The 22,301-nt window shown below is 28.5% G+C and overlaps 1 protein-coding gene and 1 pseudogene across 2 annotated transcripts; both read left to right on the top strand.

Moving 5' to 3' along the window:
- Positions 1–1,853: 1,853 nt before the first annotated feature.
- On the top strand, positions 1,854–12,273 carry LOC130962532 (uncharacterized; annotated as a pseudogene).
- On the top strand, positions 11,828–14,925 carry LOC130960811 (zinc finger CCCH domain-containing protein 48-like). 2 transcript variants are annotated; one of them, XM_057886285.1, is made up of 8 exons: positions 11,828–11,962; positions 12,175–12,895; positions 13,119–13,304; positions 13,404–13,505; positions 13,657–13,815; positions 14,011–14,190; positions 14,300–14,397; positions 14,515–14,925. In XM_057886285.1, the coding sequence occupies exons 2-8, from the start codon at positions 12,365–12,367 to the stop codon at positions 14,657–14,659; spliced, it is 1,401 nt and encodes a 466-aa protein (XP_057742268.1). In that variant the 5' UTR covers positions 11,828–11,962; positions 12,175–12,364; the 3' UTR covers positions 14,660–14,925. The 2 variants fall into 2 exon arrangements, with proteins under 2 accessions (XP_057742268.1, XP_057742269.1); XM_057886286.1 differs by having other exon boundaries at positions 11,855–11,962; positions 12,361–12,895.
- The last annotated feature ends 7,376 nt before the right edge of the window (positions 14,926–22,301 follow it).

The raw sequence follows: 22,301 nt of genomic DNA, 5'->3' as shown, positions 1-22,301 counted from the left end.
ACCGTTGGAGCATATCATTATTAAGTCTCAACACATTATTCAAGAAGAGAAAGTCTATGTTTAAAGACACTCATTGTAACCAATAATAACTTGCTATTTGGTAAGTTATTATTAAAAATAAATAATTATATGAAATTTGAAATAATTAAATAATTATATTAAATAATTATATCTCTATTTAATTAATAATTTATATTAATTAATTAAATAATTAAATATAATTAATTTGTTAATAATTATAATAATTAGTTAGATTAAATAATTAAAATGCTAATACTTACATAATTAAATAATTAAATCATAATTAATTTATTAAATAATTTTTATTTTTAAAATTTAAAATACTAACTACATTATTAAAATTAGTCGTTGTAAAATTAGCCGTTGCAAAATTAGCCGCTGGAAACTAGCCGTTACTATGTTACCATTATTATTAATAAATTAATATTTTATTACTCTATATATACCACTTACATACACTTCTATTCTCACACTTTCTTCTACTCTTCTTCATCTTCTTCCAAGTTTACGAAATCAAAGTTCTGCTGATATTATTTTTTGTTCGAAAAAATGGATCCAAACCAACTCAACTCTTTTTTCAATTATTTACAAAACTTTTCTCAAACTCCAAATATCCAACAATCTCAAACCTCAAACTCTCAAGTTCCAAATCAAAACTTCACACTACCAAATATGTTTCAAAATCCAAATTCACAAAATCTTCCTAATTTCAATTTTCAAGCTCCTTACAATAATTAATTTCCTATATTCCAACCACAAAATCAAAATTCACAAACACCATATTTTCCATTTTCATCCATATTTAACCCCCTCTGTCAGAAATGTTACTCCAACATTTCTGCCGTTTCCAATTCAATTCAGTGCATACTCATCCTCATCAAATCCAGATACACCGTTGACAGACGAACCCAATGTGGACTCTCCCATTCGTCCACAAGGATCAAAGAAGAGTAAGCAAAAAGGTAAGGAAAAGGCACAAATGTCTGAAGATCTTAGCAAAAAAAAATCATCGATTGTTAAAAAACTATCTCTCATAGAAGATATTAAAAATGTTAGAGAAAAGGAACTAATGGATAGGAAAAAAGAAAGAGAAGAGGAGAGGGCACATAGAGCAAAAGTTATGGCAATGAAGGAAAAGGAGTTACAAATTCAAGCGGTAATGAAAAAACAAGAATTAAAAACTCAAGCGGCAATGATAAAAAACAAGAATTCAAACCTAGAACCTTAGGAATGCAACCTCTTTCCCTTGCCACTGAGCTACCATGTTCCTTGCTCTTACGTATGTCAAATAATAATTATATAGTATACATTCAATTATATAATATTATAAATAACTAATTTAATTTAATTTTTAATTTTTAATTTTTTGTATTAATTATATTTTAATTATGTACCATTATTAATATAAATATAAAGTTTACTAAAAATTTATTAATTTGCTTGATCTATTTAAATGCTAGTATTGTGATTAAAATTATTTGTTTTGATGCTAGTGTTAAAATCTACTGATATTATAGTTAGATGACAAGCTTTATGAATGAATTGTTACTTTTATTGTGTCAAATTAAGATACTATTGTAGTAGTATTGATAAATTCTACGTTTTTCTATTAGTTATGTTTAGAATTTGAGACTTGATTTTTCATAAAATGTTAATGTAGATATGTATTTCAAATTTTAATTTTAAGTTTTTGATTATTTTATATTTTTTATTTATATGAGACCGGTTTTATCGGTTCAACCAGTAATTTATCGGTTGAACCAATAAACCAGTAAACCAGTAGGTTGACCGGTTTGATCACCGGTTCGATTTTTGTAACTATAATTAAAGCAATGGAGATAAATGCAAAAGAAAGGGAAATGGAAAGGATGGCTAAGGAAAGGAAAAGGGAAATGGATATGCAAATACTTAATGCTGACACATCTACAATGAGTGAAAAACGACGAGCTCTTCATGAGATTGCATGTGAAAAAATAATCGCGAAGTTGTTTACTTAATAGTTCCTTGTGTTCGTAGAGTTACGTAGTATGTTCTTATTTTTATTGCGTATTATTGGTATGTGATGTAATCTATTTTATTTATTTTTTATGTAACTTTTTAAATTAGCCAATATTATTGTGCCGTTATTGTTCATGAAAGTGACCGTTAAGTAGCCGTTGCAAAACTAGCCGTTAAGTAGCCGTTGCAAAACTATCCGTTAAGTAGCCGTTGAAAAGTAGGTACTTGTTGCAGACACACTTATAAATATCAACTATCAATAACTCTGCAACTCCATTTCAACTCTTATTTTTCACCTCGAAAGAGTACTAAAAATTACATTTCAAGATAAGGCTAGAAATTTTGATGATATGGCAAAAGAAGACGGCAAGATAACACACTCATAGATAATTGGATCGATGAGTGTTTATTCAAAGATTCAGAAGCTCTATTCCAACTCCTCGTAGATGGATCAACAGAGATCGAGAAGCAGGACATGATCGCCTTTTTCAAGATTACTTTGCAGATGAACCGGTGTATAATGCTGACATTTTTCGACGGAGATTTCGAATGAGAAGACATGTGTTCCTTCGGATAGTAGACGCTCTCTCAAACGTCTGTCCGTATTTCCAACAGAGGGTTGATGCAGTTGGAAGAAGAGGCTTGTCACCACTCCAAAAATGTACCGCTGCGATACGGATGTTAGCATATGGCATAGCAGCTGATGTTGTTGATGATTATGTGCGCATAGGCGAGAGCACTACAATTGAATGCTTGGAAAAATTTGTTGAAGGTGTCATTTCGGTGTTCGAGGATGAATATTTGCGAAAATCAAATCCAAATGATGTACGACGCCTGCTACAAATAGCGGAGGGTCGTGGCTTTCCTGGCATGTTGGGTAGCATTGACTGCATACATTGGTAATGAAAAAATTGTCCAAAGGCATGGAAAGGTATGTACATGAGTGGTTATCGTGGGGTTGCAACCATAGTACTTGAGGTTGTAGCATCTTCAGACCTTTGGATATGACATGCGTTCTTTGGAGTTTCTGGTTCAAATAACAATATCAACATGTTAGATCGTTCTCTAGTGTTCGATGATATTCTAAATGACCGTGCTCCAGAGGTAAATTATACTATTAATGGTAATAATTATACTATGAGATACTATTTAGCAGATGGTATTTATCCTGAATGGACCACATTTGTCAAATCAATCTCAAAGCCATAAGGGGAGAAACGCAAGTTATTTGCACAATACCAAAAAGGGCAAAATAAAGATGTAGAGCGAGCATTCGAAATGTTGCAAGCACGCTTTGCAATTATACGTGGTCCAGCTCGCTTTTGGAAAAAGAAGAAGCTTGCCAACATAATGAGAGCTTGATTATATTGCATAATATGACTGTTGAGGATGAAAGAGACACTTATGCAGGAAATTTTGTTCAAGGCTTAGAGTATGATGATGTCGAAAATGGCTTATCACAATCTCAGCTGGGAGAGGAAGATTTTGTACCATACCATCAATTTCTCCAAAAAAATGCCAAATTTCGAAATAAGCAGTAGCATAGACAACTGAAAGAGGACTTGATTGAACACATATAACAATTTCACAATGCTTGTCATCAACTATAGAGCTTAATTATGTTTTTCTTTGTATTAAGTAATTTTACAAATTAGTATAATTTCGAATTATATATTGTGTATTATTGTTATGTATGAATTTATTTAATATTAATATCTTTTAATAGTGAATTTTTTTTAAATTTATAAATTTAAAATATTATTGAAAAAGTTAATTATATTAATTTTAAGTATTTTAATTAATTAATTAATTAAATAGAACCACAACAGGAATTAAAGTTAGTTCTTTCTAATAGAGAAGAGAGAGGTACTTTGAATTCTTATTTACTATTTATGATATAAAATTTGATGTGAAGTTATTTTTTATGACAAATGAATCATAAATAAAGACTGAGATGAGTTGCTTGCTGGAGACGGTCTAAGTCTTCCTAATTCATCAAGATACATTACTGATTGAATTTTTAGTTTCAGATTTATTTTTTTTTTCAATGTAAACTAAGTTTTATTGGTTAATAAATGACCCACAGAGAGAAAAAGGTGTTAAAGTATTGCAAGAAAATTATATAGTGAATGATTGAATAAAGATACTTTTATTAATTGTATATAATCAAACGTGTATGTCGCACTATGTTTAAAAAAACAGTTAAAGAAAAACGGTATCAAAACTAACTTCAAGCTATAAACGAATTTCATAATGATACTATTTGATCTTTATTGATAATTGATTTTTTTTGTTTAATTTAATTTCTCTTTTTAATTTTAGTATTGTGATTTTAATGATGTTTTTTAACAATGTAAAATGTATTTTTTTTTTTTTGTAGATATCACAAATATAAGGGTTAGACTTTTTATTTTTAATTTTTTTTAAATATAAAAATCTGATGATTAATTTTTATTATTTTAAAATTTTTAAATATATAAATCTAACCCTCTATTAAAAAATATTTTAAACATACAAATTAAATCTTTCTACATCGTTTGTTTTGCCATATAACCAAAAAAAAAATATTTCTACCCACAAATTTGAAATTCAGTTTTCTTTTTTACTATAAATTGGATCTTAAGTTTTATATTCCAAACAAATTTAAACCTCCAATTTACAAATTTTGATTTTAAAAAATACTAGTGTATGTTCCCGTGCCTTGCACGGGGTAATATATAAAATTATATAAAAAATTTTATTAAAATTTAAATGAAAAATATATATAGTAATTATTATTATTATTATAATATTTTACAATTTAAAAATATTAAAAATAAATAATATTTATTTTATTAAATTTGGATTGGTTGAATGGTTATCTCATTTGTCTACTTAAGCAAGTATTTGGAGTTCAAATCTCACCCTTAATAAATAGAGCATTAATATGTAGTGGATTAATTTTCGACTTACTGAGTTAGAAAATCCGTAGAAAAAAATTGTATTTATCTTTAAAATAGATTAATTTTTTATTAATAGCAATACTTATGGACTTTTATTTTTGTTGAAATTTACTTAGGACAATTTTATTTGTTGGTATCATATTCATTCTTAAAGTCAAAACAATATGATCAACATTGTTACTTGTTAAAACTTCACATTTTATGAAATAATTTTTAAATTTTCAAATTCATAAACTTATGTCATTACAAAAGTTATTAGATCGATTAATATTTCTTGATAATATGGTGTACTGAAATATCATGTTGAGTATTAGTTAGTATGAAGAGAAACCAATAATAACTTTTGTTATTCAATATATAATTTATTCTATTAAAAAATAAATTAATATTTTCTAAATTTATAAATACATTTTCTTCTAATTTCTTATACCATTTTATTTGACAATATTTACCATTAAAAAATAACAAATGATCATACTATCCCACAATATATATGTATGATGTGCAAAATAATTTCTTATCTTAAAATTAATTCTGGTTAGTGAGATAAAATTTAGAATTGATTAATGACTCATTCTTTTTAATTTTAATAAAAAATAAATTGGTTAGATGTAAAATATTTAGTATTTAATCATTTCAATTATTTAAATTTTAATTATAAAAAATTGGATTAAAAATTAATTATAAACTTAATAATCGATAATATATATTATATTAGTACGTAAATAATAATATCCAATGTATTAATTATTTATTTTTTTTGACAGAATTAATGTATAATCTATTGAGAATTGATTTATTATCCATTTTTTTTTCATAAACTTTGTAATATATAAAAGTAGTGATCTTATTTGTTATTATTATTTAAACAAAATTTCATAATTTTTTAATTAACTAATTAACTTAGTTAATAATTTTTATTATTGCTTTTATACTAAAAAATATCAATTTATACTATTTATATATTTTTCACTACTAATAAATAAATAAATAAATAAATATTTGTACTATTATATTTATTATCCTAGATGATGACTTAAGTTACTTATTTTGTATGTTAAATAATATTTTGTATGTTAATTTATTAAATATTAAGATGAAAAAATAGTTTAATAAATTATATAAATAGTCATTACAGAAAAAAATTATATATCATATATAATAATCCTTGATATATATAGTGTCATGTATATATTAAAATTATTTATTTATGTGAGTTATTATTGCTATTTTTATTTTTTTGTTATATTAAAAAATAATATTTAAAACTAAAAAAAATAATTAATTTTTTTAATTTGAATTAAAAAAATGTCTTGTAAATATATTCAACTTTTACAGATACTAAGTGTTATACTATTAAATAGTATAGTATTTACTACAACAATGACTCAAAATATTAATTCAAGATATATTTGGGTCTAGTAAGACCTCAATGCAAGCAAGATCAACTAAAATTCATTGTTAGGGTCCGAAATTCGACTTAGGTTCATTACCATAAAGGCCCAATGCAGATGAAGTCCACACTCTTAAATCGACTCAGATTGGATCTCAGTTGCTAGTTAGATATGGTAATGAGTACTCAGAGAAGCGTGAGAAGCCCCCTTCCCATCCCTCACTCCTATTTAAAAAAAATGCTCTCGTTCCTTCTCCGTCATTGCAAGTTCTTGTTTAATTACTCCCTTAGGGAATGCAGATTTCCTTGGTAAACTTTTGAAAAAAATTAACACAAAAAGATATAATATAATAATAATAAAATACTCAGTTCAATATAATTCAACACAATTTATAACATATTCGTTATGAAAAATAACATTTCAAAAAGAGAAAACATAAAAACATATTCCAACATAGTAACATAACATAATTTTTTCAGACGATACTGAACGACGTAGTGACAGATTTAAGAGACAGAGAAAGTAAGTTAGAGAGAGAGAGGGGATCGAGGCTAAGAATGAGTCTGAAAGAAAAAAGAAGAATTCAAATAGGAGGCAAAATTAGGGTTACTAAAATCAAGAAATGAATTTATGTATATATAAATTATGATAAATTAATAATTTTATTTCATGTGGCGGGTACTTATGTCTGTGTCCCCATTAGGAGTGACAAATAGGAAAGTCCGCCTTGTCTTGCCAAAAGTCCGTGATTTGGTGGGCTAGCCTGCTCCGCTCCGCCTAATGGTAGACTGGCGGGTTGGCGGGCTCTTTTTTTTATATAAGTCATTAAATATTAAACAATATATATAATTTCACAATAATTTCAATAAATTTATAATTTCTAAAAATATAAAAAAATATAATTATAAATATGTAATAAACATAATTATAAACCAAATTTTTTGAAATAAAATAATAAAATCAATATTGTCTAAAGCAAAACAAATATTGTCCAAAATATATAATTAAACATCTTCAAGTTTATAATCAATCAAACATAAAAACATAATCCAAAATATAACTTAGAATGTCTTCAATTATCATCTTCATCCTCTTGTAGATTAATAACGTCATAGAAATTTGTAAAAAAATGGTCTTGACAAAATAAAAGCTTGGCCCAGCGGAAAAACCTGCACCGTCCCACCGAAGCCTGCCAAAACTCATGGATTAGGCGGTGCGGGGTAGGCGGACTTTTTAAGTTTGGCAGTTTCAAATTTTCACCCCAACCCTCTTTTTTTGTTGGGTTATGCGGGTCAGCCCGATGGATTTTAGCTCATTTGCCACTCCAAGTCCCTATCCATTTTCGGGTGGCAGGTTGTGAGGATTTCACGAGTCCCTATCTAGCCCCAAAATGCGAGTAATCTCTGCAAATATCTTTTTTGACTGTTTTTGTAATCATCCCTATTGCTAGCATTCATTGGTTTGTGACGTGGAGTTATTCTAGCCACTCAATAAATTCTCATATAATCAAAGTTTAGGTTATATTATTTTTATACAATCACATGTATTCTTATTATAACAATATTAATAGAAGATAAATAGATAAACACTAAGCTATTGTTTGAATATAAGATAAAAAAATAAGAGGAAAGAAAATAGAAAGAAAGAAAATGAGAGGAAACAAAATGGAAAGAAAAGTATATTTTTGTATGTGTGTTTAGATGAAGAAAAAATTAATGGAAAGAAAATAGAGGAAAATATTTTTTTTTGCTTGGATGGAAGAAAAAGTAAGAAGCGAAAAAATTATAATATAGTAAATTATATTAATGTTTTTATATATTATATATAAATTATAATTCAAATAATAACTCTGTATTTTAACCCATGTTTGCACTTATGCATAAGTTTTCTTCACAACTTTAAAGAAAAAAATTTATATGAGCTCCACATACATTTTTATGTTTTTCATTTAATTTTTTTGTTGATCCAAACAATAAAAAATTGATTTTTTATCTATTTTCTTCTTCAGCATTTTATTTTTCTAAAATTCTTTTAATCAAAACAATACATAAATGAGTCACATTTTTCATATATATATAACAATAACTAATACCACATATTAGGTTAATTTATATAAAGACGGTTAGTATTGAGAAAGCTCTAACCATTTATTTTTTTATTGAATAAATTATCATTTGTACCTATAAAAGATATAGATGCTGACAAATGTACCATATAAGTATAAAACGACAATTATAATCACGGAAAATGGCTTCCGTGTGCCAAGAGTACCCAGATGTTGGTTACACAATTGGTCCGTTAGGGTTGTCAGCGTTCGTATCTTTCATGGATACAAATAGTAATTTATTCTTTTTATTAGCTATTTTTTTATCTACTCTGCACTTCATCTACGAATATGTTAAGGACTAAACCTATGTTTCAACTTTTTAAAAGTCTATATATTCTTGCCAACCACAATATTATTATGTCTCTTTTTTTTAATAGAAACCATTGAATGGAAGAACCGTTAGTAAAAAGATGAGGTTCTCTTATAATATATATGATTTTTTATGATAATAAAATAAAAATGAAAAGCATAAAATAATATTGTGTACGTTTAAGTTAATTTTAATCTTTTTTTAATAATCAGATTTGTCATAATGTAACTGATAAACAATGACAGTTAATACGGATTTGATATATTTTGAGTATGCTATATATTTTATGATTTTGTATGGAATAATATTAATTTTAATTTATATATTTATTATTGGGTATTAAAAATAAAAGTATTTGCATTGTTAGCATTTTTCAAACCTTTCTCAACTTTGATCGTGATTAGGCCTAAAAGATCACCTACCTCGTTGGACATAAATATAATCCAATCAATTTTCATCTGATAATGCTATACATTCGCATAATCGTAGGAGAATCACATTCACATAATCATAGGAGAATTAACTTTAGTGAGATAATAATATGGTATTTAGTTACCACATGAGTATTTTTATATATAGAATTATCAATCAAGTATGTATGGCTTTTGATGAAAATAATAGATTCAACATGGATATTGTTTGTTAGGTAAAACTTAAAAGATAACAAATTGACAAAGAAAATTAATTACAATGGGTATATTCATTTTAAAAAAATATTTTTTATATAATACTATAAAAAATATCATGGTCACCCTAAATTACTACAGGTTCAACTTCCATCGACAGCAATAGAATGCCTAAATTGAGATATTTTCAGACTATAATATTTGTCAAACAAACAATTAATGAAACACTCATCCATACCTTCTCATTTTGAGTATATTTATACATAAAAAAAAGAGTTGAAATAGCAAAAGTAATAAAAATGATGATTTTTATCATTTTGTGTAGCTATCTATATATAGAAGACCAGAAGACTATGATTATCTAACAAAATTAATTTTATTTATTGCATTTAATTTGAATAAGTAAAAAATATCTTATTTTATTTTAGTCCTTAATTCACATGATTTAAATTTAGATCAATATATATGATTTGATTTGATTTAATTATTAGTGAAAATTTTGATTTAATTATTAGTGAAAAATATATTGAGAACCTATTTTATGCATAGATTTATTATTTTAATGATTAATTAGATTAATCTAATTAATTAATTAATACAGATAATTAGTATAATTAATTTAATTTAATAAATTAAAAAATACTAACAAAATATTAAAAGAAATAAATTAAAAAATACTACCAAATCAATTTGATATAAATGATAATAAATTATATGATATTTAAATATCTAATCAAATCAATTAGTTGATATAGTTGATTTATCATAATAAATTGTATTTAATGAGTTAAAAGAAACAAATCGCTAAACACTCTCATAAGCATGCATGTCACTTCAACTCTATCATTAAGTGAAGAAACCTGATCTTTATATAATAAAATAGATAATAAATAAAATATATGAGAATATGATATGGGACATATTTTAATTATGAAATTGGTATTATATAATATATTTTTTCTAAATCCTTATTGCTTGTTCGTTGCTAATTTTTACGTAATTACTTAATAATTTTCGCCTATAAAACTATCAACTACCTAATATTATGATTTAATTAATAAGAATAATGATATTAATATTTTTTCATAAGTCTTGTTATTATTTATATTTAGGAAATAGCCATAAATAAATTTATTTCCTTAATGAGTGTTAAATTTATTGTCAAATTTTATATTACCTTTAAAATTTTAGCATAATTGAATCTAATTTCTACATTTTGAAATGAATTTACTCAAAAAAATTAATATGTAAATCACATTATTATTACAAACTACTTTTAAACATAATTAGTGGTGCTTATTTGAACCATTAAATTTAGCTTCTAATGATATTAAAGTCAACCTATTTTATTATCTTGTGCCTTCAAAGAATTTACACGACTAACATAAAAATATAACAATTGAAAAAAAAATTCATTACAATGGGTGTATTCATTTTAACAAATATTCTTCTATCTAATATTATAAAAAAATACATTAGCCACTTTAAATTGCTACAGGTCAACTTCCATCCACATTAGTAGAATGTCTAAATTGAGATATATTCATCAAACAAACAATCAATAAATACTCATCCGTACTTTTTCATTTTGGGTACATTTATACATAAAAGAAATTATACATAAAGAAAAAAAATAAGAAAAGAAGAGTTGAAATAGCAAGAATAATAAAAATTATGATTCTTATAATTTTGTGTGGCCATCTATATATAGCAGACCAGACAACTATGATTATCTAACAAAATTAATTTGTATTTATTGCACTCAATTTAAATAAGTAAGAAATTATCTTATTTTAATTTAGTCTTTAATTCACATGATTTGAATTTAGCTTAATATATATTATTTGATTTGATTTAATTTATTTATTAGTTAAAAATATCTCAGTTGTCTATTTTATTCATAAATTTATTATTTAATGAATAATAAATTAATCAAATTAATTAATTAGTACACACAATAAATTTGGTTTAATAAATTAAAAGAATTAAATTAAAAAATACTAACAGAATATTAAAATAAATGAATTAGAAAATATTACCAAATTAAATTGATATAAATTATAATAAATTATATGATATTTAAATATCTAATCAAATCAATTAGTTGATATATTTAATTTATCGTAATAACTTGTATTTAATGAGTTAAAAGAAATAAATCGGGAAACACTCTTAGAAGCATGCCACGTCAGCTCCATCATTAAGTGCAGAAATCCGATTTTTATATAATAGAATAGATTTATAAAAAATACACCAATTTTCTATAATTAAACATAACACATCCTGGATGTTTATAACACAAAAATTAGCCATTTAATTTCTGATCTTTATGAAATCTTTTTCTGATTTACCCAAACGGCCAACCCACTAAAATCTTTAACATTTGTAACTGTCCACCGTCAACAAAACCTATAAATAAAGGACCTCGTATCCCTTCCAATTTTCCTTTACACTATTATACAAACACTTTCTTCTCCGCTGAATCTATCTGACTCTGATTCAGTGATTCTAATTCATATTAGTTTTATTGGGCTTTCCGATCTCAATTCTACTCTTTAACTCAGGTTTGCTTCCTAGCACGCTACCTTCTTTGGAATTTTGCTCTATTTTCTCTTTCTGTTTTGCGATGGATGATATGCGTGAAGAGTTCTCTCCGATTGGATTGACCTCGCCCAAACTCCACGCCATTCCTTGGAGGAAAGTTAGGATTTTTATTTTAGGGTTCCATTTGAAATTTCTTTTTTCTGTAATGTTCATAACTTGTATTATACTCCAGTGGTGTTACTGTGTTGCTGGAAAATTGGGGGATAAGCAGAATTTGGGTTTTGACAAGGGAATGGATTCTGCAGCTTATTCTGATTGGATTTTTGTTTGAGTTTTGGAAGAGGTCTCTGAACAATGAAGGGTCTTTATTGATGGGAATACCGTGTGCCTGATTATTTGGACTCTGTTTTTTTCATAGTACTATGGCTGTTATAACAACAACAAGGAGGACTGAAAGGTTCAGTCGTACAACACCACCAACATGTAAGTACTGGCTAGCTGGGAGATGCAACAGGAATCCTTGCAAATTTTTGCATAGCTTATCGACATTGCCATCCAATGTACATAATGCCAATATGACATATATGCATTTGAAGAATCCACATTTGTCTGCTGAGAAGATGGCCAGTTCCTCTGTTAAGAAGCCAACAAATTGTGCACCCAAGGCCTTCAAGAAGCCAGCAAATTGTGCACGAAAGGCTGTTGAGTGTGGATCAGAAGCTATGTCTGTTGAGAAGCCAACCCAGTGTGAACAAATGGATATATCCATTGAAAAGACTGAAAGTGTGGAAGAAGTGGCCACTGTTGCTAAGTCTCCTATGGAGAAATCACGCAGTATTTGTAAATATTGGATGACTGACAATTGTGTGCATGGTGACCTGTGTCGGAATTTGCATTCATGGTTTTATGGTGATGGGTTTACTACACTTGCAAAGCTTCATGAACACAAGAAGGTATAGATGTCTGATTCCACCCTTTATTATTTGATATGAATACATGAAAGGATATTATGCTTAGTGTTTTCGGTAAACTAATTCTCTAGTGAATTGTCTTGGTTTAATTTGGATGTTAGGTGAATATTGGCTAGGAACTTTATTCTAAGATGTTTACTCTAATTACTTAATAAGTGCCATTGAGTTAGATTCATTAATGCTAATATTCAAATTTTGTTGACAGGTTGTCACTGGAATTGCATTACCTGCTGGTTCAGATAAACTTTATTCTGGTAGCACTGATGGCACAGTTCGGGCATGGGATTGCAACACTGGCCATTGTGTTAACATGATCCATCTTAATTCTGAAGTTACCTCGCTCATATCTGAGGGCCCATGGATATTTGCCGGTGTGAAGAATGCTGTGAAGGTAAGCTCACACTTTCGCTTTTATTTTATTGTAATAATGATATCTTATGTATAGGAGCTTTAACTGCAAATTTATAATTTGATTGTGGTTGTTGTTAAGGCATGGAATATTCAGACGGGTGCAGATGTTACTCTTGATGGACCTAAAGGGCAAGTCCTTTCCTTGAATGTTGGCAATGATATCCTCCTTGCTGGAGCAGAGGTAAATTTTATTGTCGTGACTTATGGTTGTTGTAATTCAACCTTTGTTAAAAGTTAGCCATTTGATACTGTTGTTGTTTGATCAGAACCGTCACATTTCAGCTAGCTCTGTTGTTTATAGTTTTAAAATAATCTGTTTATTTACATTGCAGGATGGTGTTATTTATGCTTGGAGATACAGCTCTGATCCCAAACCTGAGTCTCCTTTCGAACTGGTTGCAACACTAAGTGGTCATACTAAACCGGTGGTTTGTCTTGCTATTGGATGCTACAAGATGCTTTATTCTGGGTCAATGGACCATAGCATCAAGGTAGTGTTTTCTGTCAACTAGCAGTTTGTTCATTTATTTATTTATTTCAATATGAGATATATGTTTCATGCAAAGCTTTTAAATTTATAATTTGGTCATGATCAGTCTTCATGGTATACACATGCAATTGTTTGTTTCATTCTCTTTTCTAAACTAATAGCGGGTCTGAGATATTTGTTACTCTGCTATCTATAGGTGTGGGACCTCGATACATTACAGTGCACAATGACACTTAACGGGCATACCGATGTAGTCACGTCACTTATTTGTTGGGAAGATTACTTATTATCGAGTTCATATGATTGCACAGTCAATGTTTGGGTGCGCACTGAGGAGGGAACTCTGAAAGTGGCATACACTCACACTGACGAAAATGTAAGTTGTTTAACCAGTGACATTTTTGTACAAATATGTTTAAGTTGATATTTTAATTTTATTGATGAAGGAGGTGATTGGTTTATCCAATTTATATTTTTTATTACAGGCTATTCTTGGACTATATGGGATGACTGATGCAGACGCCAAGCCAATATTGTTCTGCTCATGCAAAGACAAATCGGTTCGCATGTATGAATTGCCGACGTGAGTAACCATCAAGCTTTCATCTAATTGTCTTGCTACTGTTGCTGCAATGTCTGTGTTATGTGGGGCTTGTTTTTTTCTTGCTGTTTTAGCTACCTACTGTGCCTGCTTCTACAGGTTTTTAGAGAGAGGTAGACTATTTACAAGACGAGAAGTTCGATCTTTCGAGATAGGTCCCGGTGGACTCTTCTTCACTGGAGATGGGACTGGTTTGCTGAATGTGTGGAGATGGTTGGAAGAGCCAAAGGTGCCAACTTCTTGAACTACAGCAAAAGATCTTTGTAGGAGGAGAGACTGCATGATTATTGGCACTGCATCACATAGAAAATGTTTGTCAACTGTCAGTGATGATTATTCCTTAAACTATGTTTGGTGAGGGTACTCTTTTTCCTCTTATTTGGGTAGGTATTAGTGTTTTAGCATTTGAGGTTTTAATGAGGCATCACTAACATAGGCCGAGCAGAAATAAAACCTCGGTGAAACTTTCAATGTATAATGTAACAACATTCTATGTATGATACAATTCTCAATAAGATCATAAATTTTGAAAAGAGTGCATATCATTTTAAATTCTTATTTTAACTTCTTAAATTATAATCATAAATATCTTACAGCCAAAGAAAGAAAAAAGTGACCAATTGAAAACTAAATAATAATAGGCAACATAACTTTGGACTGTTGGAACTTTTCTAGGCTTGTAGATGAAAACTTCTCTCTCTGTACTAGCCCCAACCCGACCTGTGCACCCTTACTATTTATAATCATAAGCTTAAAAAAAGTTATTTATACTCAAACTCTTTCTGTCGTTATGATATTTCCAAGATGGAAAATTTGACTTTGTATTGGAGACACACTCAACCTTTAAGTTCATGGTTGAGAAAATGTAAGGATGAAAATCTTGAGAGTTTGAATAAACTACTTTACCTTTTTGATGATGATGGGCAGAGTAACTACTTGAATTATTTGAGAAGACATCCAAATTGGAAACAATGCTATTACTATGATGAAACTCTCAAAAAAATATATTGCCCACTTCTTGAAAATCTTGAACACTTGAAAATTCTAGCATGTTTGATGAACTTAGCACCATACACTGTCTCATTCTCCAAACTGAGTCAACTGAACGTAAAGGATTGTGCAAGATTGGAGTATTTGTTTACATCCTCAACTGCTAACAGTTTTGCTGAACTGAATTCATTCATTGTGAACTTAGATTCATTCAATATTGTCCAAACAGTTTCAACAAATAAATCAAATTAAAGAAAAGATTTTTAAATATATACATTAACATTTACGATAAGTCAAAGAAAAAGTGTTTGCTTTTTTACAATTCTTTACACATTAGTGTTAATTACAATTTCTTACAACAAATCAAAGATTGAACTTATAATCTATTTACTTTCTATATCCTCATATGAGAATTTATAAAAAGGGTTTGAGAGGGTAGAGAATGGCTTTAGGAGTCTTATTGCTTCAGATGCCTCAATAATTTTGTTTCTCAATTTATTTATCTTGCGCAAAAGAATGGTTGGATCATATTCCCGCCTGAAAGCATCTATTTCCTCCTACAATTCAAGTGAAAGAAATTACTTAATTTAAATCCAAATGAAATAAGAAATGAACCAAAATTTTATTAATTTAAAAGTTACTTACCTGTTTTCAGTTTTTACATTTATATTTCTCATTTTTTATCTTTTCAAGATCAATTGTTTCTAACTATTTCATCACATATATCCCGCAATCATAACTAAGAAAGAAATAAGAAAATAAAATACTAAAATATGATTAATAGGAGAGAGACCATCAAAAGTTCTGCCCTAGCATAGACCCTCATCCGGGATATTATTAAACCCTAAAAAAGATACAAAAAGTGTACTTCAATTTAATAATAATTAAAGAAAACCAAGCCCACAAATGCTCAATCAGGCACAAGCAGTGATTGATAATGACTAGAAATAAGAGATAATTTATAACAAAAATATGTATTATATAAATAACTTACAATAAATTTGTTCAAAACTATTCTTTTTTCAGGTATATCTTTTTTTTTTATGGAGTCAAGCACATGAAAAGCCTTCTTTTTAACATCAGTAATTCACAACCACCAATAGCCTCCATGGCAAACTGGTGCAAACAGTTGAAGTTTGAAAAAAGTATAAAATATTTCAATTTAAATGATAGCAAACGACAGAATTATTAAATAAGTTTTAGAAATCACAACTTACAAATGGATGTGATTCTAGTTTTCTTTTGTCCAGAAAAGGCAGGAAGTCCTTAAATTAACTGATCTGGTAGTCCTTCTTAGTGTTCGGATCAATGTAGTCGACCTTATGCTTCTCCAACATTAAATTTTGCAAACTGAAGCTCAGTTAAATCACAAATGCACCGAGATTACATCAGATTTGAACTAGTAGTAAAAAAAGCTCAATCACCAACAAGAACACATCAAATTCATCTCTGAATTCAAATAAATCTCAACTAAATTAAAAAATGAACCAAAATTATATCCAATTTGAACTAGCAGTCATACATTCAATAAGCAAGTAAGCACATTTTAATGCATTCTGCATGCAAATGAACTTAATTAAAGTAATAGATGAACCGAATTTCTTAAGGAGTAACAGATTTGGTGAATACTTAACAATAGGATCAAGTAAACCTAACTCAATTCACAAATGAATCGAATTTGGTTCAGATTTGAACAAAATATCATAAACATTCAATCAGTAAGAAAAGCACATTTCATTTCATTTCTGCAAATGAACTCAATTAAACTAAGAGATAAATCGAAATTACATCAGATTTGAACTAGCAGTAAAAAAAGTTCAATCATCAACACAAACAAATGAAATTCTTCAACAAAAAGATATTTAAGAAATAAAAATTTTGGCTTACCACAATATCTATCGGCACACAGTATTTTTTTTTATCAAATCTGCGATATTTTCTGTTGTTGAGAAGCATACACATTGCAGAAACCACCTACAGGACGAAAATTTATTAGATATATGAGAATAAAACTTTTCAAAAAAATTATTAATGTTAATGTAATAGCCAAAGAAGAATTTACCATATTTTATACATCTTGTTCAGGTATTAGAGACAAGAAGTGGAATCTATCCCCCTCCAAATACGCTTTGTGGTCCAACATGAATATCGGTTCATAATTATTGGTTGAATAATCTTTGTAAACCTTTACTTGTGTCATCCACTGATAACATTTCTTCTTTAGCTTCTCTGTTATTTCTTTTTCTTTCATCGGAGTCTTGTATTCTTCAGGGATGCTCAAACTTGACTCTACACTTGTTTCCTCAACGAATTGCAATGCTGCTATCACCCCAGCATCCATCACCGCTTCTGCCAACATTTCCAGTTGTGTTATTGTTGGTTAAGAAGTCGGGGGAGTTATGTCAAGGCTGAAGAAAGGTGCATCATCTTCTCAATGTCGAGGACGGGGAGAACTGCAAGATGACAGAGGAAAGTTTTAAGTAATAATAAAAAAAGTATTATGATATAACATCAAAACTAATAAAAACGATTTTAAGTATAACTTACACATTAAGAAGAGCTTCTTGCTCCATTTGCCTTGCGAAAGATTTTTCACAGGCCCAGTGTTGGGATTTTGGAGGACAGCTGTATAAACAGAAAAGAGTGCAATAATGAACAGAAATTACTTCAGATTTGAACGAGTAGTCAAAAAATTTCAATCATCAATAAGAACACATCGAATTCATTTTTAGATTCAGATGAACCTAAATTAAACTAAGAAATTAACTGAAATTACATCAGATTTGAACTAGTAGTCAAAAAAGCTCAATCATCAACAAAAACACATCAAATTCATTTCTAGATTCAAATGAATCTCAAATAAACTAAAAAATAAACTGAAATTACTATTATATACCATCAAAACTAATAAAAAGAATTTTAAGTAAAACTTACACATTAAGATGAGGTTCTTGCTCCGATTGTCTTATCGGAGCTTCTTCGCAGGCTTGCTGTTGGGGTTCCGGAGGGCAGCTAGATTAAACAGAAAAGAATTCAATAATGAACCGAAATTATATTTATATAATATCAAAACTAGTAAGAAGGATTTTAAGTGAAACTTACACATGGAGAGGAGCTTATTGCTCCGATTGGCTTGTCGAAGTTTCTTCGCAGGCCTGGTGTTGGAGTTTCGGAGGGTAATTGGATCAAATAAAAAAGTGTTCAATAATGAACCAAAATTATTATCATATACTATCAAAACTAATAAAGAGAACTATAAGTAGAACTTACACATTAAAAGGAGCTTCTTGCTCCGATTGTCTTGCGAAAACTTTTTCGTAGGCTTGGTGTTGGGGTTTCGGAGAGCAGTTGTATTAAACAGAAAAGAGCTCAATAATAAACTGAAATTATTATTATATACCATCAAAACTAATAAAAATAATTTTAAGTACAACTTGTTTATTAAAGCTTCTTCTATTTGAGTTTTCGAAGGGACAAAGGTAAATGTCTTTTGATGTTTTATGAGTTAATCGTTAAATTTGTCCATGAAAGATCACCTATTCTTTAAATTAGTCCTCAAAAGATTTTTTTAGTCTTATTAGTCTTTAAAAGATAAAACATAAGTCAAATTGGTCCTTCCGTTAGTTAGATGATGACGGCATTAGGTTAATGCCACGTGTCACAATATGTTTGGTTGACGTGTCAGGTCAGTGACACCTAGCATGCCACGTGTCACTTGACGTGTAAAAAAGTTATTTATAATCAAAATAGTCCCTGAAAGTTTAGATGTAAGTCATTTTCATCCTTAAAATTTTAAAAATTAATCAAATTAGTCCTTATATAATTTTTTTATTTTTTTTCATAATATTAAATTTGAAGTATTTTTTATAATACTAGTTTTAATATTATTTTTTAGACCTTAATAAATAATTTTTTTACATAAAATAATAAAAATAATTAAATTATTATAAAATTATTTTGTCATTTGTATTTTACATTTTATATTTTCAAATTGTAATTTTTTATATTAATTTTTTTTATTTAAACGAATTTATCAAATTATTGTTGATTATATATTTAAAAATTTAATATTTTAATCTTACTACATAATATAATATTTATTTTAAAATTTGAATCTTTAAATTTTTTCAAATTATAATTTTTATTATTGTTTAATATATATAGTAGAACTCAATAATTAAAAAACTAATTTGTGAGATCAGTTGTTGAATCTTAATATTTTAATATATATTTTTAAAATAGCTACTATATTTATAGAGTGAGATATAAAAGATTAAAATATTTAAAATAACTACTATATTTATTTAGTGAAATCCAAAATATAGTAATTATTTTAAAATATTAAAAAATTAAAGTTTTAATATTTTGAATTTCACTAAATAAATATAATAGTTATTTTAAAATATTAAAAAACTATAGTTTTAATATTTTAAATTTCACTAAATAAATATAGTAGTTATTTTAAATATTTTAATCTTTTATATCTCACTAAATAAATATAGTAGTTATTTAAAAAAAATTATAAATTTAAAATATTAAATTTTTAAATATATAATCAACAATAATTTGATAAACTCGTTTAAATAAAAAAAATATATCACTATAAAAAATTATAATTTGAAAATATAAAATTTAAAATACAAATGACAAAATAAATTTATAATAATTTAATTATTTTTATTATTTTATATAAAAAAATTTCATTTATTAAGGTCTAAAAAATAATATTAAAATTAGTACTATAAAAAAATACTTCAAATTTAATATTATAAGAAAAAATAAAAGAAACTTATATAAGAACTAATTTGATTAATTTTTAAAATTTTAAGAATAAAAATTGATGGTTATCAGTGGCTAAGAGAAGGGGGGTTGAATCTTAGCCCCTTTTTCGCTTAGTAATACTTGCTGGCCTTTGAAACTCTTTCTGGAGACTTTTTGCCTTTTTGTCTCGTACCCAGCCACGAGACTTTTTCTTTTTATCTTGTAACTAGGCAAGAGATAGTTTCAGTTTTATCTCCTGAGCAGCAGAAACAGAAATGGAGTAGAAGAGAGAGAAAATCACACCACAAAGTATCCTGGATCAGCTGCCAAGTGCAATGCAGCCAACATCCAGTCTCCATCACAACAATGATGGAATTTCACTATAATCTTCATTAATTACATACACCAATTCTCCCTAGGAACTACCCTTCCTATCCGGGACAAGTCCAGTAGAATTCTAAGCCCAATCCTGAACTTGACTTGGTCAACTGCCAAGCTTTCTAACTGCAAAGTGCTAACTCAACTTGCAAAGGGATTCCCACAGAATCATGAAACATAATACAGATGTACAAAGGACATCTAAGGACATCTATAGCTTTTTCTTTTAATTTTGCACACTCTGCCTTTTTTCGCTCTATGGCTTTTTCTTACAAACCTTACACTTGTTTGCCTTTTACAATGAGACTCAAGACAGACAAAATTAAACAGAAAAATACACAATGAAATACATTGAAGGAGAAGAACTTCTGTTAGCTTGGGTAGCTATGAGAACTCTATACTCACTCACTTTCTTTGCTCCTTACTTCAAGCCCTGGCTGTTCACCCTTATTTATAGAAGGGAAAGCCTCCACGGTTAAAGTGTTGAACCAAGCCAAACTTCTTCTTCTTCAAGTAAACCGGTTCGACCAGAGAGAGAGGAGAGGTAACCGAATGCAATAACCAACATGCAATTACCTCTAGGTCTTCTTTGGTCACCAATCTTCATCAATCTGAACCATCTATCTTGCCTTGCACTCCAAGACGAATTTCTAGCCCTTGATGAGTTATGATGATGACAGCTTCATCTGTTCTAGCTTCTGCCTCTTCCATCACGTAGCTACTGTAGCTACCTCTGTGGTGGTTGAGCAAAATCAGAGACAAGCCATCCCTCCAAGGATCTTCTCCTTGCTGACCGAAATCTTCTTCATCTATTTTTGGTATGAAGAGCTTGAGATTACTTCACCAAATCTTACCATTCATGGTGAAGATCTCAGCCACAACATACCTTTTGTTTTTTTTTCTTGCCATCATTACAATGGTCTTGTAACTTGCTTCTTCTTCCCTACAGTAGCTTGCCATAGCTTCCATGCCTTCTTTGTTGAAATGACCGAGAGTGAGAAGAGATAGTAGAGAGAGAAGAAAGAAAAGGAAGAAAAGCATTCAATGGATTTGAACAAATGAATTAAACTAAATTAATTTTCTTTCCTTTTTTTGCTTTAGGTAGCGTGTAGCATTGATGACCACAATCAAATCAGATGCTAATTTCTCTTTTATGATTCCCAATGCAAGTTAATGATAGTTGAATTAAATTTGGAATCCATCACATGGGATAGAGAGATCCGTTGGAAGCAAGTAACATTTGCTTTCTCTCTTTTCTTCATTTCGGACCAAATACTTTGGTCTTGAGACAAGAATTTCAATTGGGCCTGTATCACAAATTCTGGCCGAAATAACATAACAACAATTCAGCCATTAGGATCAAAACAATTTTTGTATCAATGCTGAATGTATTTTTAACACAATTGGGCTTGCTACAGTTTTCTTTTTTTCTTTTCGGCCCATTAGTAAATCCTGCACAGCAAAATTATTTTAATTAACATATGTGAATTGATATCAAGTTAATAATCTTGCAATTGATCATATTAATAATGTTTAGTCATCACTAATATTAATTTAGAGTTTTCCAAACTCATCAATCTCCCCCTTGATGACAAACATTATTAAAAATTGAAATGGAAAGAAATTAAGGATTAGAGTACTCCCTTTTGAATACTTAGATTCCTTCCTTTCCAATTATTACATGGCTCCCCCTTAATATGTGCTATTTTTACCAAGGGAAGCTTTATACCTGTAACAATTTTTATCAAGCCTAAGGC

Source organism: Arachis stenosperma, chromosome 2, assembly GCF_014773155.1.
Source record: "Arachis stenosperma cultivar V10309 chromosome 2, arast.V10309.gnm1.PFL2, whole genome shotgun sequence".
In the NCBI taxonomy this organism is placed as follows: Eukaryota; Viridiplantae; Streptophyta; class Magnoliopsida; order Fabales; family Fabaceae; genus Arachis; species Arachis stenosperma.
The sequence above is the reverse complement of the archived record's forward strand: the minus strand, read 5'-3'. Positions and strand labels throughout refer to the sequence as shown.